General features: G+C 36.3%; 1 protein-coding gene across 6 annotated transcripts in view; it reads left to right on the top strand.

The window, feature by feature from the left end:
• FAM135A (family with sequence similarity 135 member A) overlaps positions 1–15,098 on the top strand; it is a 111,435-nt gene extending 96,337 nt beyond the window's left edge. For all 6 annotated transcript variants that reach the window (XM_036248754.1, XM_036248755.1, XM_036248758.1 and 3 more), the window contains 2 exons: positions 11,260–11,373; positions 13,664–15,098. In XM_036248754.1, the coding sequence (XP_036104647.1) occupies positions 11,260–11,373; positions 13,664–13,869 (320 nt within the window). In that variant the 3' untranslated portion in view covers positions 13,870–15,098. The remainder of the gene's footprint in view (positions 1–11,259; positions 11,374–13,663) is intronic.
• Positions 15,099–19,965: the final 4,867 nt, after the last annotated feature.

Raw genomic sequence — 19,965 nt, forward strand, 5'->3', positions numbered from 1 at the left:
TTGGTTTTGTGGGCAATCTGATTTGTGTTGCAACTACTCAGCAATACCATCGTATCACAAAAATAGCCATAGACAATACATAAATTAATGTATTGAAATACTTTCCCTCCTTGAAATACTTTCCTCCCTCCAGTTCTATAACATCAGCCTGTATTGGTTTTCATTCATCTTGGCCCTCTGCTTCCTACACGGGCTTCTTTTCTTCCCTTTCCCCTTAAACATAGGTGTTTTCCTTGGTGTCCAGCCTGTCTGTGCTCTTCTCATTCTGTACAGTCTTCTTTGATAGCATCATTTCATATCCATCTTCACCATTAGTATTCCTCAGATATGTATCTCTAAAAGCTCAGTCCTCTATGCTGTGCTCTAGACCTACATATCCAGCCACCTACTGAATATATTCACTTATATGTCACATGGGTGCCTCAAATGTTTTCAGACACCTCCTCTTTCTACTTAATTCTCTGGATTTTACAACTCCAGGAATGGCACCATCGTCATTTACACAGCCAGAAACTTAGAAGTTGTTTCATACTCTTTGTTCCATACTCTTTCTCACTCTCCCCTCACATCCATGGAGTTAACAAGCCCTGAAACATTCAGCTTTCTTAGTAGCTAATGGAGGCTTCTCTTTCTTTTCTTTGCCACTGCTCTAGTTCAGCCTTCATCATTTTGCATAGATTATTGCTATGGCCTCCAAACTGGTTATCCTGCCTCTTGTATACCCCCTTCTCTCCAGTCTCACTTCCTTATGATATGAAATGATCTTCTAAAAATTAAATTAGAGCCCTGGCCGGTATGGCTTAGCGGTTAGAGCGTCGGCCCACAGACCAATGAATTGCAGGTTCAATTCCAGTCAAGGACACGTACCTCAGTTGCAGTTTATCCCCGGCCCTGGTTGGGTCGTGTGGGAGGCAACCGATCGATGTGGCTCTATCACATCAATGTTTCTCTGTCTCTGTCTCTCTCCTTCCCTCTCACTCTGTCTGATGATAAATGGAAAAATATCCTCAGGTGAGGAATAAAAAAAAAATTTAATTAGACTATATTGCTCCTGTTTGAAAATCTTTCAGAATACCTTGTAGCTTTTAAAATGAAGTTTAGATTTTGTGGCTTAGGGCATCAGATCCTTTATAATCTGGCCCCTGATTCTTTTACTTGCTTCATATCCTATTCTTCGCACATACACACCCTTTGCTTTAGTCATACCACACATGTTTATGCTTCCTTGCATTCATCCATGCTTTTTCTACTGCCATTTCTCCTGATAGGTTTACCCATCTTTTTAGAACTAATTATCTTCATCTGATTTAATGTTCTTCTGCTCTCAGAGTATACCTAGTATATATGCCTTCATACCCCAAATCTTATTTTTTATTTATTTATTTATTTATTTTCTAAAAAAAAATCAGTGATTTCTGTTTTTTTAGCACTTAGTCATATAGAAGGCAGGAAGGAAGGAAGGGAGACAGGGAGGGAAAGAAGGGGAGGAAGGAAAGGAGGGAGGAGAGAGAGAGAGAGAGAGGAAGTCATATCCCAAATCTTCTATCTCCAGGGCTTATTTCATCGATGAATTCCAATCCTCATTGGCTGCTGGACATCTCTACTTAAATATCAAACTAAATATGTTCAATACTGAACATACTGTCTTTTTTTTTTTTTTTGCATCCTCTTTTTTCATCTTTTTTTAAATGGTACTTTGTCTTCTAAATTACTTGGTTTGAAACACCTCCATGTCATCTTTGATTGATTCCACTTCTTTGTGTCCCACATCCCAAGATTTCTAATATTATCTCAGAATTCATATTAACATTATATATGAACCTCTTTTATTATATCCATTATAGTTTATCTGATGTGAGTCATTTTTATGTATCTTATTCTTTTTTCCTTAAATATGATCTGCCATGACAATCTTTTTCCACCCTCCATATATACCCCCTGTGTTTACTGTAGTGCTTCCTAGTAGGTATTTGGTATAAATCCATTGAGTCAGTGAGTGACATTTTCAATACTGTTTTCAGTATCCAAAAGCAGGTCAAAACCCTGACTGATTTGGCTCAGCAGTTAGATTGTCAGCCCATGCACCAAAGAGTTGCAGGTTCAGTTCCAGTAAAGGGCACATACCTCAGTTGCGGTTTGGTCCCCAGCCCTGGTTGGGATCGTGCAAGAGTCAACCAGTCGATATGTCTCTCTCACATTGATGTTTCTCTCTCTCTCTCTCTCCCCCCCCCTCCCTCTCCCTCTCCCTCCCTCCCACTCTGAAAATAAATGGAAAAATATCCTTGGGTGAGGATTTAAAATACACACACACACACACAAAAGCAGGTCAGATATTATATAGTAGGTCAGATATTGTATGGTAAGCTGATAATCAAACCCATATATTTGGTGACTGATAGTTTCAAGCCTGAAATAACTTGACATTGTAAACTTAACCCTAGCTTTTTAAATCTATCTTTTATCTTCATTCCTATCACCCATATCCTCCATCCTGCTCTTAAAACATTTGATATGAACACTGGACAGATTTAATAATTGAATATAGCTACTTAATTTGAGTCCTGTTTTAGCCGTTTCAGGATTCTACCTTAAATGTTGTTATTAGTATGGTAAAGAGATCTGGGAATGGATAGTTCATATATTGTCTGTTATTAGAATCAGTGAAAGAAAAATGTTTTTATAAGTCAGGTTTTATGATCTTGTTTCTAAGGGTACAGAGCAACAACTATAAGTTACTTATAGATCATAGAAATATGTACTTGATTAATAAAACTACAAAATCAAATATAGTGTATAGTTCTTATGTGAGAAAAACTTACTGACACTAACTAGAACCATTCTGTATAGCTGTGGAGTTTGTACCACTGCTCCTTTTGTGGGTTAGGAAATAAATGAAAGGCACAACTGAATATAAACATTCCCCAAGGTTTGTGTATTTATACTGGATTTTACAAAGTAAAATTTAATTAGCAATTCTAATAAATAGTAACATAAGAAAATAAAAACATAAAAGAGAGCATAACTGTAAAATTGTACTACAGAAATTCTATACTCCATAGCATTCCTCATCCAGATTTTGTATTGCTAAATTTATTGTTACTAATAGATGTGAGTACTTGAGTTCTTTCTTAAGGAATAATTAAAACATTCGCTTACAAGTTATTAACTTATAATTTGCCTTGTAATGTGTGGCAAGACTCTATGATTGTACCAGCCCAACACCACTTAACAGCCAAACACGTAGATGTTAGTTTTAATTGAAACACTAGGTTACTTAATCTAAATAAACTTCGGTTTCTTCATCAGTAGAATGGAAATAATAGTATCTTCTTCACAAGCAGGTCAGAGCCTATTAAACAAGACTGTTAAAGATTATTTGAGGTAATGCATTTGAACAATTACCATTCTGAATAGCATGAAACTCAATAAATGTTAGATAGTAAAAGTAAGAATAGCTCTAAATGAAGAAGTGCCTAAACTAAAATAATATTAGTGTTTTAGATAATAGAAATTTGCTTTGACGTTAATATCATGAATTCATTTTAGGAGATATTTTAACAAACTGCTAAAAACCAGCTCATCTAGCCCTGGCCAGGTTGGGTCAGTGGTTAGAGCATCAGCCTGCAGACCGGAGAGTCGGGTGGCAAATACTTGATGTGTCTCTCTCACATCATTGTTTCTCTCTCTCTCTTCCTCCCTCTCTCCCTCCTGCTCTATCTGAAGATAAATGCAAAAATGTCCTCAGGTGAGAATTTAAAAAAAAAAAATTAGCTCATCTAAATGTCAGTATTACTAGCCATAAAAATTATTCAAATAACTTTTGAAAACTGTTTTGATGTTTTAAGATTTTTACTTATACACACATATAAGTTTATTGGTATCTTAGTGTACCAGAATTGAATTGATATTATTATTGGACAATAACATAAAATAATACTGTTTTCTAATAATGACTAATGCATTAAATAATACTAAAATATAGGAATAAATAATAGGTGACGCAGCCCTGGCCAGTTTGGCTCAGCGGTTAGAGCGTTGGCCTGCAGTCTGGAGAGACCCGGGTTCGGTTCCCGCTAAGGGCGCGTACTTCAGTTGCAGTTTGTCCCCGGCCCTGGTTGGTCGTGCGGGTGGCAGCCACTCAATGTGTCCCTTTCACGTCGATGTTTCTCTCTCTCTCTCTCTCCCTCTCTCTCCCTCCCACTCTATCTGTACAAAAAATAATAATAATAATAATAATAATAGGTGACGCACATGGCACCTCCTATATTCCAGGTACCACCTAAGCTTATTATACATATTAGCTGATTTAGCATAAAGTAGGACTATTATTGCCCCCATTTTGTAGATGTGGACACTGAAGCATGGAGAGTTTGAGTGACTTGTCAGAAGTCACAGAGCTAGTAAGCAGTCATGTGTGGTTTAAGCCATGTTATGTTAAGCCATTAATGTATACTTTCAAGAATTTTTTAAGCTATTTCTAATTGCAGTTTTAAATATCAACAAATATTCATTAATTGGTTTTTAAATTACAGTATTATCACAGGGGTTGAAGTAAGTCTATCTTGAGCTGTGTCTGCTCTCCACCTTTTTTTGTCATCTAGAGAATTGTGACAAATGAGAAGTCAACTCCTAGGAGATTAATACTCCTGTATATATACAGATAATTACTTTATTCACAATGTAGAGATATATGGGTTCACATCAGAAACATAAGTAAGTAAACAGGAAAGCATAGCCTGGCTGGTGTGGCTCACTGGTTGAGTGTCAACCCATGCACTAAGAGGTCACCACTTCAATTCCCAGTCAGGGCACATGCCCAGGTTGTGGGCCAAATCCCCAGTGCAGGGCCTACAGGAGGCGGCCAATTGATGTTCTCTCTCATCGATGTTTCTCTCTCTCTCTCTCCCTCTCCCTTCCTCTCTCTGTAAGATCAATAAAGAAAGAAAGAAAAGAAAAAGAAAACCAGAAAAGCATAGAGCAATGTTTACATAACCATTTTATATAATCAATATGCTATTATTAGGTATTTTTAAACAATCAAAAGTCCTAGTGATGATTTCTCTTGTATGTTTTACTCTATGAACGGTAGAAAGTCTTGGATACTCCAGTCCAATTAATGCTTCTATTTCTTCTGAATGGCTAATTTCCTCTTTTTTAGGGAAAGACTAAAATAACCTGTCTGAAGCAAACTCCAGCCTATTTATTTCTTTTCTCTTTTTATTTAAGCAAAGCCTCTCCTGTGGATCTTTCTGTTGAAAGTCTTTTTCTCTGCAATATAGCATTAATTAGTAGCTTTCCTTAATTAAAAACTATTCATTATTTTAAAATTAAGGAAAAATTTACATCTGTAATACATTTTACATCCAACAATAAAGATTTGGGGGGAAAAAAAGAAAAAGAGAAAAAAGAAATAAATAAAATTAAATTAAGGAAAAATTTAAAAGCCTAAAATAATTTGTATGATTTCTAAAACAATTGAGGAACATATTTTTTTATAAAAAGCATTTTATTAAGTGTGAATTGCCTTTTTTGTTTTATAGACACAATAAATCTGGTTAAGAGTTAATGAAATATTACTTTTAAGAGGAATTACCTTTTTGATTAAGACATTACAATTACAAACATTCATTAAATTTTTATATAAACTTTTGACCAAAAAACCTATAGCATTCTACAAATGGCTGATAGACGATATAGTTCACACAGTATAGTTATGGCATACTAGCATCTCAACATTGACTATCAAGGGAAAGAAAAGATGAAGGAAAGAGACATTGTGGAAGGTAAAAGGTATATTACGTTATATAGATTAGGTAACTCCAGTGGTGAAGTAGTCAAGATCACATAGAGACAAGGATCATGTGCCCCTTTGCATTCCATAATGAGAGCTCAAGTATAGCCAAATAAGAATCTATGATGTTGGAACTACCAAAACGTAATATCCTATTTTTAAGATCTTCTAAAAAACATCTGTTTAGGCTCTCTTTACCAGCAGTTGAATTCTGACAAATAAAGAAATTTCCTGCTGTGCTACTATGGCACATGATAATCTTTTCTTCCAGTAGATTGCAGGGGTGTTTAATAATATATCACTTGATATATAAATAACATTTATATTTTGTTTCTGAAAATGTGGGAAAGAATCAGCATCAGTTAACATTATTTTCGGAAGCAAATTATTTCTAATACAGTGTTTAAAATAAATAAGTAAAAATAAGAATAGTTTAGCCCTGGCCAGTTTAGCTCAGCTGTTAGAGCATCGGCCCACGGACCAGAGAGACCAGGGTTCAGTTCCCGCTAAGGGTGTGTACCTCAGTTTCATTTTGGCCCCAGCCTCAGTTGGAGTCGTGTAGGTGGCAACCACTCATTGTGTCTCTCACATCCATGTTTCTCTCTCTCTCTCTATTCCTCCTCCCTCTCCCTCCCTCTCCACCTGAAGATGAATGCAAAAATGTCCTAGGGTGAGGATTAAAAAAAAAAAAAAAAAAGAATAGTTTAATATTACTTAGAATATGTCCATTTTAAAAGTATAGGGTTTTGCCCTGGCCAGTTTTCTCAGTGGTTAGAGCGTCTGCCCACAGACCAGACAGGCCTGGGTTCAGTTCCCACTAAGGGCAGGTACCTCGGTTGCAGTTTGTCCCCAGCCCTGGATGGGGTTGTGTGGGGGGCAGCCACTCGATGTGTCTCTCTCACATCGATGTTTCTCTCTCTCCCTCCCACTCGATCTCAAGATAAATGTAAAAAAGGTCTTAGGTGAGGATAAAAAAAAATGAAAGGATAGGGTTTTTTTCAACTTCATTATTGTCATTCTGGCCTGGATAATTTTTTGTTGCCTGGCGTTGTCCTATGTGTTGTAGGATATTTAGCAGCATCCCTGGCCTCTACCCACAAAATACCAGTTATACATAGCCTTACAACCCCCAGCCCCCAGTTGTGACAACAAAAATGTCTCCAGACACTGCTAAATGTTTCTTAGTGTGCAAAACAACCAGTGCTTTAGCCAGTTTCAAAAAGGAAACAGAAATTGAATCAATATGAATTGCTTTAAAACATTAACATTTGAGAAAAAGGAGACGGCAAAAGTATCAGGAAGATTATGATAATGAAGATGAAAGTTATCATTTACAGTGTTCATATATAAATCATGTTATTAATACAGTACAGAAAAATATTGAAGATTTAACTTTTTCTTAATAATCTGGAAAAGTAAGTAAAATATTTAGAAAATTTTCTAGTTCCATGATTTCATTCTGGGGAAATCTTGTTACTTTCCCAAGTTAGAGGTAATTTTTTAACCAAGAATTAGCGACTTAAGGGACAAGGGGCTAAGTGAAGTGCTAACCTGAATGCCAGTTAACTAGGTCATCTTTAAGCAGGTGGAATCAGTGTAGGTGCAGAGAAGATGAACCTAGACTATAAGGCTCCCAAAATAGACTTCAGACATGTTCATTAGCTGAACTTGAACTCGGATGAAGAATTTCCATAATTCCCATTGGGACTCTGGACCTACCATGTTTCACTTTGAGTTTCTGCCCTCTCTAGCCAATGCTTCTGGACAAGAAATTGAAACCAAAAGATTCAAAAGGAGTCACAGCTAACTGGGTTCTTGGATTACACAAAAATCAAACCTTCTGTGCAGAAATACATTATTAGTATCAATTTATTGTTGAAAACTATTGTTAAGATAAATTGATTACTAAATTTAAAATGCATTTTTAAAGTCCAGCACTGTCTTAGGAATCACATTTCAAAATATGGCAATATATTATACTTATATCAGTATTAAGATCTTTGATTTTCTGTTGTTGTTAATCCTCATCCCCTTTTTTCATTGATCTTCAGAGTGAGTGGAAGGGAGAGGGGCAGAGTGGGTATAGAGAAAGAAAGAGAAACATCAATGTGAGAGAGACACATTGATTGGTTGCCTCCCGCTTGTCCTCTTACTGGGCCAGGGATCGAACCTCATTCCAGCTACATGCCCTTGACCAGGAATCAAACCCATGACCTATCTGTGCTTGGGCCAACGCTCTAACCACTGAGAAACACCAGATGGCTAGGATCTCTGATTTTATTTCATCATCATGGAGTCTGAGAGTTAAAGGGTATTTTAGAAATCGCCTCATCTTGCCCAGCCAGAGTGACTCGGTTGGTTGAGCATCATCCAATGCACCAAGAGGTCACCAGTTAGATTCCCAGTCAGGGCACCTGCCCCCTTTCCAACTCGATCTCCAGTAAGGGGTGTGCAGGAGGCAGCTGATCAATGTTTCTCTCTCCCACTCCCTTCCTCTCTCTCTCTAAAAGTCAGTTTTTAAAAAAGAAATCTATTCATCTGGTTTTTGTTGATTTTACTTACTTTCATTCCACTGAACCTAACCTGAACCTAAGGAAACAGACACTTCCCTCAAGGATCTCAGTCTAAAGCAGTGATTCTCAACCTGAGTGTTATTTCTCTATAGAATTATATCAGATTCTCTGCAAAAAGCTATTACTTTGAAAAATATATTCAATGTAAATTTTTAAAATGTAGTGCCTATTTTATAACTATATAAATAAAGCAGTGCCAAGAAACTGGGGAGAGGGGTCATTGTAAAGGAGTATAGAGTCCAAGGACAGGTTCATTGATTGATTTTTTTTTTTTAATGGGAGATATTATAGTGTTTTGCATACTGATGAGAATGATCTGTACAAAAGAGAAATTTGATGATGCAAGAGAGGAGTGGGACAACTACTAGAGCCAACATCTTACTTACGTAAGCAGGAGGGAGTGGGACCTAGCATACAAGTATAAGCGCTGGCCTGAGGTGAGAGTGTGAGCAGTTCATCAGGAGTAAGAGTAAAGGCAGAACGTGGACATACAGGTATTGTAAGTGGGTTTGTGTTAAGGTGGGAGGAGGGGAAGTTCTCTTCTGATTATTCTATATTCTAAGTGAAATAGAAATCAAAGTCATAAGGTAAGAGCGAAGAGGAGATAGAAGATGCTGACAGTTTGAGGAAAAATAGTCATTTAGGAAAGTACAAAAATGAACATTGTTAACCAAGGCTGCCACAGGCTGTGCTATGCATAACTTCAAGTGATGTTATTTATGCAAACTGGGATATGAATTGCATTCCTGGAGTTGTGCAGTATGGTAGCCCTTTATGGAGTTCACAAATATATAGCTTTTAGATAAGTGAAGAAGCTAATTGTGCTATTGTATGTCTGGTTTCTTGCAGCTTGGGATAAAATTTCAGTAATAGCATCATACTTAGCTTCCAAAAGTGCAGTATCAAAAACAACTTGGAAGTGAAGTTGATGTACAGTGGGAAGTTGTTTTCACAGTTTTGACTTACTTAACCCTTAAAAATTTTTTTGAAAAAGTATGTACCCTCTTGTATAATTTTAGGGTAACACCTAAAAATATTTTCTATAATTGTAAATAGTTACAAAGAATATATTTTCTGGCATATCAGGTAGTATATATTTACTATAATTGTATCTTCATAAAAATATAAAGACTTAACTCATTTAATTAGAGTTACAGATTTAGCTCATTTAATTCAATTTATGGAAGATATGTACCCCTGGGCTATACATCATAAAAAGATCTGAAATGGGTTGGAGAATGTCTTTCTCTTGTAAAGCGGGGAAGGACAAGTCATTTATACAAAAGTGCTCATATGGATGTTGGACTCTGGAAATCAGTTTTCTTAAAGCTACACATGCCCATCTGCACTCCAGAGAGTCTTAAATTACCCCTGGATAAATGTATACCAGTTTGAAAAGTTCTACTCTAGGACAGATAGATGATTCCCAAAGTAGCACTACTGCTGAGGAAGACATTGCTGTCAAATGAAGCCAAAGTAGAATGAATTTGTCTCATAAAATGTGAGCATGAAGGGAGAAATTACATTTTTTTAATATCTTTCTAAAATATTATTTTAAATATGATTGTGTAATTGAATTCCTATTGCATATGTTTGATTATTTTACTTATATCCGTAGAATTTTATATATTCAAATTATCTTAAAGTGGTCTCTTCTCATTGTGAAAAAAGGGAAGACCTTATATTTGGCACAGAGAGTATATACAGTCTCACCAGGCTATATGTGGGTCTACAGTGTTCTCATTATTAGGATCCTTAAGTTCCAAGGGAGGGCTTCCTGTATTCTGGATCCACAGTAGTTCCCACAGTTGGCCTGTCTCTACGAATCTGAATTTCAGTGGACAAAAAGTGTCCAAATTTTACTCTGGAATATTCCAGAAACAAAATTGTATCCACTACACACCCCAATTGTAATGTATTGCCATTATTTATTTGTATCTTATTTAATAAACACATAAAATTTTTCTTTTTTATTTACTAGTCTGAGACAAATAGTTAAACTAGAACATTACCAGTACTAAAGTAGTCAAGAACATGGCTTCAGTACTTAAGTTAATTAGCAAAGTATCCCAAATCATAAGCTTTAAATTCACCTAGTTTAATAAAACATAAAAATAAATGGTCCAGACAAAAGTCTATGGGTGGATCATGAAAACCATTACTATTACTGAAAAAAAAAAAATTAAAGCATGTATCCTCTTGACATTATACTTAAATAAGGAGACAATATGAATATTATTAGGTGAGTTTAATGACAACTTCAAGTAAAAAAAGTCAGCTTTGCCTAGCTGATGTGGCTCAGTGGACTGAGCGTCGTCCCATGGACTGAGAGGTCCCAGTTTGATTCCCAGGCTTGATCCCCAGTAGGGGACATGCAGGAGGCAACCAATGGATGGTTCTCTCTCGCATCAATATTTCTATCTCATATCTCTCTTCCCCCTTCTTCTCTCTCTAAAAAAATCAATTAAATTATTTTTTTAAGTCTGCTTTAAATGAGTTCATATATGGTGTTTCATTTGTTTTTAAAGGAAGAATGTAATTTGTTTCTTTGGAAGATATTCCTAAATATTAAGGACTATCCTTTGGAAAGTAAGAATGTCGTGAAATACTGCCTGTGAATTTTAATATCTAATTTGTACCCTACCCTCATACCACAACACCACAATCCTTGCTTTCACTTAGTGCAAACATATTCCTCATATCAGCACATAACAGCAAAGCTTGGGGAGGGGGGTTGTAGATAATATATAGAAATATGGAGAAAAAAAATCAGTAGGTATTTTAAAAACCATAAACAGTGCTACTGAGGAAATAAAAAGGTTTAGTCACTTAATATGATAATAAGTTCCAAATCTGATTAACTGTTGTATTATAATTCAGTATTTCTTTTCACAGGGCTTCATTATTTCAAAAATGTTGTGCTGGTGGGATCTCTACAGGATCGCTATGTTCCTTATCACTCCGCCCGAATTGAAATGTGTAAAACGGCTTTAAAGGACAAACAGTCAGGTAAGAAAGTAAATTAAAAGTACTTTGAAGAGTTATATCTATACAAGAGCTTTTCCCCCAAATTTTCCTTGTAGTCGCTTTCTTCTTTCATCCTTCTCTTTCCTTTTACTTCTTTTGTCACCCACTGATATTAAGTAGCTATCCTTCCTCTATTTTTCTTCCTTTCTTTACTCCTGCCACATCATATATTTTTACCAATGAAACAGTAGTTGTTCTTATGAAATAATTATTTCATCTAATTACAAATGCTTCTCCATTTTGCTGCCTCAAAAGTAATTTGTACTTTGATTTTCTCCAGATGCTTGAGATTGGTGATTGTGGTAGTGGTCATGCTATATGTTCATCTGTACCTCACTTTTAGTCAAAGATGGCAGCAAGGAGTTATACTACTTTATGATAGCGACTGATGAAGAATTTACTTAGTTATTCTTTTGCTATATTTGAAGAACAAAAGAAATTTAAATCACAGCTTTTGGAGCCAGAAAGAGACTTGGGTCCTGTTTGCTCATTTTGTAACTGAGGCCCAGAGATGCTAAGTGACATATCCAAAGTCACTGGTGGTTAATTATAGGCTTAAGATAAGAATTTGGGGGTCCTGTCTCCCAGTATTATCTCAGTTCCTTTTTTGGAATAAGGCTGATTTTAAACAAAGTCTTAATCCTTTGCTTTCCCCACATTGTGACAGTGAACAGCTCCTTTAGGCAGAGACTGTCTTAGATAAATTTGTATTAGAATTGTCTGGCATGGTGCTGGCACACACTAAGTACTCTATTCATTTAACAAATATTTTTTGAGCATTTTCTGACGTCAGAATAACTTGGGAAGTGTTTTGTGTGTAATTTTACTTCTGTCCTAGCAGGAGTCCACTTATGGGAAAAGGCTAGAGTCCACTTAGGGAAAATTCAGAAGAGGTTTAACCTTTAGATGAGTCACTAAAATTAGATAAATTATCTTTGTTTTAATAGTAGAGTTCTATGCCACTGGAGGACAGGGGAAATCCTATAAAGAGAGGGATTTAACAAAACAAAACGAAATTAAATAGCATGGAACCAGAAATCCAGCTTGACTAACAATGAAAACTAAGAGAAGTTGTATATGAATCTGTGTGATATTAATCTTTCTCTTAAATACCTCTCTCTTCTTTCTCTAACTGTACTTTCGTATATTATTACCTTCTCTTCATTCCTCAGGGCTACATCTGCCTCTACTCCAAAATTTTACATCTGCCTCCCTAAAATGTACAGGTTCGATGGGTATGTGTTAGCACTAAAACCTGTTTTGCCCCCTTATAGGTAATTTGTGCTTTTATGTGTATGTATATCTAACTTTGATTTTTTATGCTTAGCTTGACCTCAATAAATCCATTATAAGAGTGAGAGAGAAGCACAACTTTGGAATTAAAAGCAGAACCAAGCATTAAATAAACCTTCAGAGCAATAAAGGATCCTCTTTGATCTTTGAGCCAAACTCACATTGTTCTTCTGACTATAAGAAGTTGCTGTTCTTCTCAAAATACAGGGGTGGGTGAAAAGTAGGTTTACAGTTGTGAGTACATGAAATACAGAGTTTATTCTTGTACTATTATTTACTAATTATTGTATTTTATTATATTATTAACCTACTTTTGTCCACCCCTCTATTGTGGAAATATGTGGGGAAATGTTAATTGCCACAGAAATTTGCTGTACACTAACGTTTTAAATTTTGCCTTATCAAAATGTTTCAGCATGGCTACCTTTCATAACGGCTTGACGAATCATAGGTGACTTAATGTTGATGAAAACTATTTACTCTGTTATATGCATTGCTCTGAATTAAAAATGTCAAATTGACAAGAATAATGTATAATAAATTTGTTATTTTTTACTTGGCTAGATAAATAATGGAATCATGTTTTCTCTAAAACAGTCTCAAAAATGATAGTCAAAGGAAAATAAAACCTTTTAAAATAACTTTTTCAACATTTTTATTGAATTTATAGGGGTGCCATTGGTTAATAAAACCATACAAGCTTCAAGTGTATAGTCTAATTAACAAAATAATTTAACAAACGATAGAAACAGAAGCATAGATACATAGAACAGACTGACAGCTGTCAGGGGAGGAAGGCTGGGGGACTGGGTGAAAAAAGGCGAAGGGATTAAGCAAAAAATGTATGTATGATACATAGACACAGACAGTTTTTCTCCTTTAATGGAAATATTGTAACGTTATAAATTTTATAAAAGTTGATATAGAATTTTTTTTCAGTTAATCGTGAACTAATTTTAGTCTTCCTCTTTTTCCATAGGACAGATCTATTCAGAAATGATCCACAATTTGCTTCGCCCAGTTCTGCAAAGCAAGGACTGTAATTTGGTTCGATATAACGTTATCAATGCGTTGCCCAATACAGCAGATTCACTCATTGGGAGAGCTGCACATATAGCTGTTCTTGATTCAGAAATATTTTTAGAGAAATTCTTTCTGGTTGCTGCCCTCAAATATTTCCAGTAGGATAAAAACATTGTTAAGAGACTTGACAATTACCTCATTCAACAATGATTAAAATAATGTGTTATATTTAAACTGTAGATGCTGATAAGTTCTAAGAAATATTTATACCTTTTTATATGGAAGATAATTTATATCATCCATGTTTAGAGCTTTTTAAACATCAACTTTTCTTTCTAGGTAATGTGGCTGTGCAATATTTTTTAATTTTATCTTTTTACTTTTCTATTACTTTTTCATATATTTTGCTACATAAGTATTTCAGTGAAACTTTAAGCCCATGTGTATGTCTGATTTTTTTTATTGGCTTTCCACAATCCATACATCAGACACATCAGACAATAGAGGCCATTATTGCTAGAATAGCATGGGATTTTAAATTTTTTAGTATTGGGGTATATTTAGTTAATCATAAATTTACTTTTAACATTTTACTATATTTTAACTGGAAATAAAATTATGGCTGCTAAAATATATTTTTTGAAATCAACTCTTCAGCCCTGCCAAATGAGGTAGTTCATATATGACAATGTTATAAAAGTTTTCTATAAAAAGTCATTACTGTTACTACTAAACATATGTCATGCCTATTAAAATATATTTTCTACTGGTGACTTTAACATTGTTTCTCATATTGACTTTTATTACTGGAACTTTTCATGTTCATGTTAGCAGCATCTAGAGATTTTTGAATGTTTGAATGCCCTCTGCCTTGATTTAGTTGGAATTCTGTTAAATTTGGTAATGTTGCTTGAACTTTCTGACTACATTTCTTTAACTTTTTTCATGGACTTCCTTGTATGTGCATAATAAATGTTGAAGTTTATGAAATACTTTTATGAATTTAGATAATTTTTAAATATTGTTAAAATTTGTTGAATTAAAGAGTAATGTAAATAAAGTAATTCATGTTAAAAATTGAACAAAATAATTAACTGTACATGTTTGGTGATACAGATGCAAATGTTTTTGATATAGAGATGTTAAGTCTTTTGACTTTACTAAAGGTGCTGAATAGCATTAAATTCTCTATTTTCCTTTACTGTTTTACTTGCGAAAATCGTAATGCACTAAGGGTGGATAGAAGGTCTGTTTGCGTTCACCAGTTGTGATTGGACACAAGGTTTTTGTATGTATGTATTGTATAATTGATGCATGTTTATTTTTAGCATTGTGTTATTGCCTCTGGTGTTAATAAATGAACACATGACTATCTAGAGGAACAGCTAAAACACTTGCTTATTTTCAGAATACTAGAGGTATATATTTATAATTGGATAGATTATATTAACAATAGACCAGCATGATTGTGTAACTTACAGCTTTTGTAAAGTATTTTTATAATTTACATCTTTACATATATTAAGTAGTTAAAAGGTGTGTCATTGATTGCTCTCCATAAATCTTTACTTTTTAAAAAAAGTACTTGAAAATTTAATGAAATGACTAAGCAATAATATACCAAGTGCATTGTAACTGGAAAATGTAAATATATGCATTATCCACCATGTATTTTTGCAACACACATTTTTCGTCTTTACACACCTTGACCCTGAATTTGAAATATCACGCTTATTCTAAATTTGAATAATCTCTTACAGGTTTATCAAAGGATTCACTCTTACTCATAGTCATATAATTGTATTTAAGTGTCAATTGCTCTTATGATCATAGTTGGTTGATTGGTTGTTTGTTTTAATATAGTTTTACAAGTATATCCATGATAATTGTTTAAAATCTAACAAACTTTACTTCTGTTTTACCAGGGAAACTATCATACACTATCCTTGTCCAAATTCAGATTGCAGGGGTGGGGTAGGGAAATGATTATCCGAAACAGTTGACTCTTAGAGAATGAAGCATATTAAAATATATACCCAATATGGATTCTTGGTTGAAACAACAACAAAATGAGATAAATTTAAGAAGAAAAATGATTCAGTGGAAGAATATTAGGCAGCTCTCAGAATAGATGGAAAGGCTGGAGAACCAGTTTTGGAAAATAGTAGAAACCAAAGAAAGCTAGATGACCAAAATCGTACCCGAGCCCCCACCTCAAAAGCTGGAAGTTTTTTTATATTTCTGCTGGCACTGATGCCTGTGAAAACTGAATTCCAAACACTCTGCTTATTTGCATCACTCACTCCAGATTCTAAATCGGGTGGGAATATTCATCTGACCAGGCTTAGTCTTGTGCCATTATTCAGGCTGTCAGACATCAAAGACGGCAAATATATCTGACCTCAGCTTCCACAGTAGAAGATGGGACCATTTCTCCTACTGAGATTTACCAAACCAGTGAAATAAGTTATTATATTTGGTGCTGAGTCATCAAATCCAATGTCTACTATAATCCATCTCTGTCTTTCCAACATCTACCTACTCCATTCTTCCTATATTTATACATTTGAAATGCTTCCTCTTAATACTATTATCCCTCAGCCATTTCAAGCCCAGGATCTCAGTGATACCCATTTCTCTGGTTCTAAACTCTTGTCTCAGTAGTTTGCAACCCATAGACAAAACTGTAAACTAACCACCAATACCACCAGTATATATAATTATAGTAAAAGATAGGAAAGAAAAGAGAAGATATTAAATATATAAACATATATGAGCCAGTGACTAAAAGTATAGCTAGAACAGTGTTTTGCAAGCTTCCTTGGTGAGAATTACTTGGGTAACTCTTAAAAATACGAACTCCAGGGCCCTGTTGCAGACCACCTGAATCTTCAGGACAGGATATGCGTAGCAGCATGTTTTATGAACCAAAGTTACCTGATTTTTTAAAAAAAATTTTTGTAAATACAGTCCTCAGTTTGTCACTGATCATGAAGGCTAGATGATTATGACTTGTCACCACTGCTACTTACTCCATTTCCTTTGTTTTCAACCAGCACCTCAGCTGGTCTTTACCTATTGGGTAACCCAGGGATCTGCAGCTTGGGTGGTTTTGTTTGTATATGGTTGCAACAGTCTTTGCTTAATTTTTACAATTCAGTATGGTATTGGTATGAGGTATTTCAGGAGATGAGATTCTCGAGTTCTAGTCAAACTCCTCTCCCTGCTCCCTTTCCCCCCATGGTTATCAGGGCCAGTCACTTCAGCTGGCACCATAACCACTTTTTCTAACTCCTTTCCTAGAGGAATGAGCTAAAAATGATCAAGTGGCAATCCCAACTTCCTATTTAGGAAAATCATATCCCCTTGTACCTCGCTCAGGGTGCAAAAATTGGTGCACCAACAGAAGCTGTGGAGATGGATGGCAAGATCAGTGAAGGGTCAGATTTTATCCTACTTGCTGGCTTGCTTGCCAGTTTCATGGATGCTTACAGTAGACTCCTAAGTAAGAGACAAGAGACCTGCCCAGGCTGGTGTGGCTCAGTGGATTGAGTGTCGCCCCATGAACTAGGAGGTCCTGGTTCAATTCCTGGGTAGGGCACATGCCCAGATTGCACGCTCGATCCCCAGTAGGGGGTGTGCAGGAGGCAGCTGATGGATGTTTCTCTCCCTCTAAAAAAAAAAATCAAAAACATTTTAAAAAAAGACTTTATTACAGCAAAAAAGTAGCCAAGTGTCAGCATATTTACACCAGTTCCTGGAGCCCCAAAACCCACAGTGATGCAGAGGATCCGATGACACCTGTATATATATGGTGGGTTGCATTACAGACGAATCCAGAGCTGAAGTCCAAGCAGTTTTTGAGCAAGCAGCAAAGAAGCCAGTATCTTTCTCCCAGAGGAGCAGCAGTTACATGGGAGTGATGCTGTGGTTGCTTTGACCTACTTAGATACCTGTATGGCTAACTACAGAAAAGCTCAGTATCAGGAGATGGGTAAACCTTGCAGTTGGCATACTCAGCAATAATATGCAAGGACCCTCAGGACTCATGGCAGATTGTTTCTCCCCACAATGGAAAGCAAAATATATGGGCAATGTGTCATATGTAACAAGGTGTCAATCCCTCTGCTACTCTTTGGACCTTGTTATTCTGTCAACCAAAGAAATGTCACTGGATACTCTTAATTCATTTGGAGCATATGCCAAATCTTTTAGGACAGCATCCCAAAATGTATTTTCTCATGCAGTTCCAAAAGTAAACCTTCAATAGGACTGTCCGTTATTTTATACCACCATTTGCTTCTAGTCTGATGGGATCTGTGATAAAATGGGTTAATCCCACAGGCATCATACCCTGCTTTACATCTTTCATAGGAAAGTGAAAAGAAGCATAAGTCAGAGAAAGCAATCCAACCCCAGAGTAATTGTCTATTCGTATAAAACAGGATGCTCATTTATTATAGTAAGATCCCATTGTAATCAAACCTGCCACTCATGCTACAAGAAATAGTGCTAACCAATCAGTCTTGGCAGAGGAAAAATAATGTTACAAATATATGTATTTCTCCATGCTACCGTGGCTACCTTGTTAGCAACTGAGCAAACAGCTGTGGTGAGGAAAGGAGATTGATGTCTACAAACTGGGTCATTGTGGTAGGCAGCCTCTAAAATGGCTTTCAGTGATCCCCACCTACCTGTATTCATCTCTTGTGTAATCCCCTCCCTTTGAAAGTGGACTGGATCTGATTTACTTCTAATGCTAGAATACAGCGTAAGTGATAGATGTCACTCACTTATGAGATTAGATTTCAAAAAGACTGTCTTCCATCTTGATCAACCCCACCCCCTATTCTTTCCGTGGAAAAACAGCTGCTGTGTTGTGAGATGACCTTTGGAGAAGCCCACATAGCAAGGAACTGAGGGAAGCCTGTAGTCCAACTAAAACATCCTGCCAATAATCACATGAGTGAGCTTGGAAGCAGATCCCTCCCCGAACTGTGCCGCCATATGAGACTGGAACCCCAGCTAACAGCTTGACTGTAAACTCAGTTAAGACAGAGAACCAGAGGCACAAAATCTGTGAGAGAACAAATGTGTTTTTAAGCCATGAAATTTTGCTATAATGTTAGCCAGCAACAGAGGAAACTTGCTCTGATTAAGAGCCCTTTAACAATGGGAGCCTTTTTTGAGCATTCATTAGGACCCAAATATTATTTTGCTTCGGGGCCATTTTGAGAGGTCCTATTCCACAGAAGTATTCCAAAACCTTTTTATTCCCAGTCCCTGACCACTTGACTAAACCAGTGACCATGAAATGATGTAGATCTTTATTTCAAGTCATATCCCCTTCCAGGCAAAGTGTACAAGATAAAGTTCTGCCCTCTGGGAGCATATTTTTTCTCACTGCTGTTCCTTGAGGGCCTCTGCTAAATGGGACGCAGTCCCTTGCCAGTGGGTCAGTGTATTGAGCAAAGCCATCTGTAATCCAGCTTTAAACTTTTTCCTCAGTTACCTGGTCACAAGGAACTTATCAACTTATCATTAAGCTGGAGATATGAGCTAAAAGTATGTGTGTGGGCTACCTGATAATGAAAATTGGTTGCCGTTTTTGTTTGTTTGTTTTTGTGGGTTTTTTTCATTGCAGTTGTTGTTTTGGGCTCTGGCCCTGTTCTGTGTATGTCACTTCCTCTCAGTAAAAGAACTCCTTATCTAGAAGGACCAGATAACTCTTAGTTCATGATGAGAAACTCAGATTGCATGGCCACCTGATATCACGTGGTCAGACATTACTAGGGCCCAATAGCTAGCCAATAAATTATCTTAAACAAAGACAAATTCTGGAGACCACTGTGATTCTGTAAAGACTTCCACGGGTTGCATAAAACCCCCTGATCTACCATATATGCTCCCAACAAATTGGAGCTGTTGGAATTTAAGGGGCCAATTGGCAGGACTCCTTTCACAGTGGCCCGGACCAGACGGAAAGCCTTCTCTTGCTCTCCACTTCACTCAAAACCCATCTTGCAGGTCATCTGGTCAACGACTGGACGAACCAGGAGTTCACCAAACAAGTAGAGATTTAAAAAATAAAAAAAATAGAGAACTGAGGGAAAAGAGTAAACGATGCCCAATCTCTGTATACTATAAAAGAGATCTCCACCCTGGCCGGTTTCGCTCAGCGGTTAGAGCATCAGCCTGCGGTCCAGAAGGCCGGGTTCAGTTCCCGCTAAGGGCATGTACCTCAGTTGCGGTTTGTCC

Source organism: Molossus molossus, unplaced genomic scaffold (assembly GCF_014108415.1).
Source record: "Molossus molossus isolate mMolMol1 unplaced genomic scaffold, mMolMol1.p scaffold_m16_p_8, whole genome shotgun sequence".
Classification (NCBI taxonomy): Eukaryota; Metazoa; Chordata; class Mammalia; order Chiroptera; family Molossidae; genus Molossus; species Molossus molossus.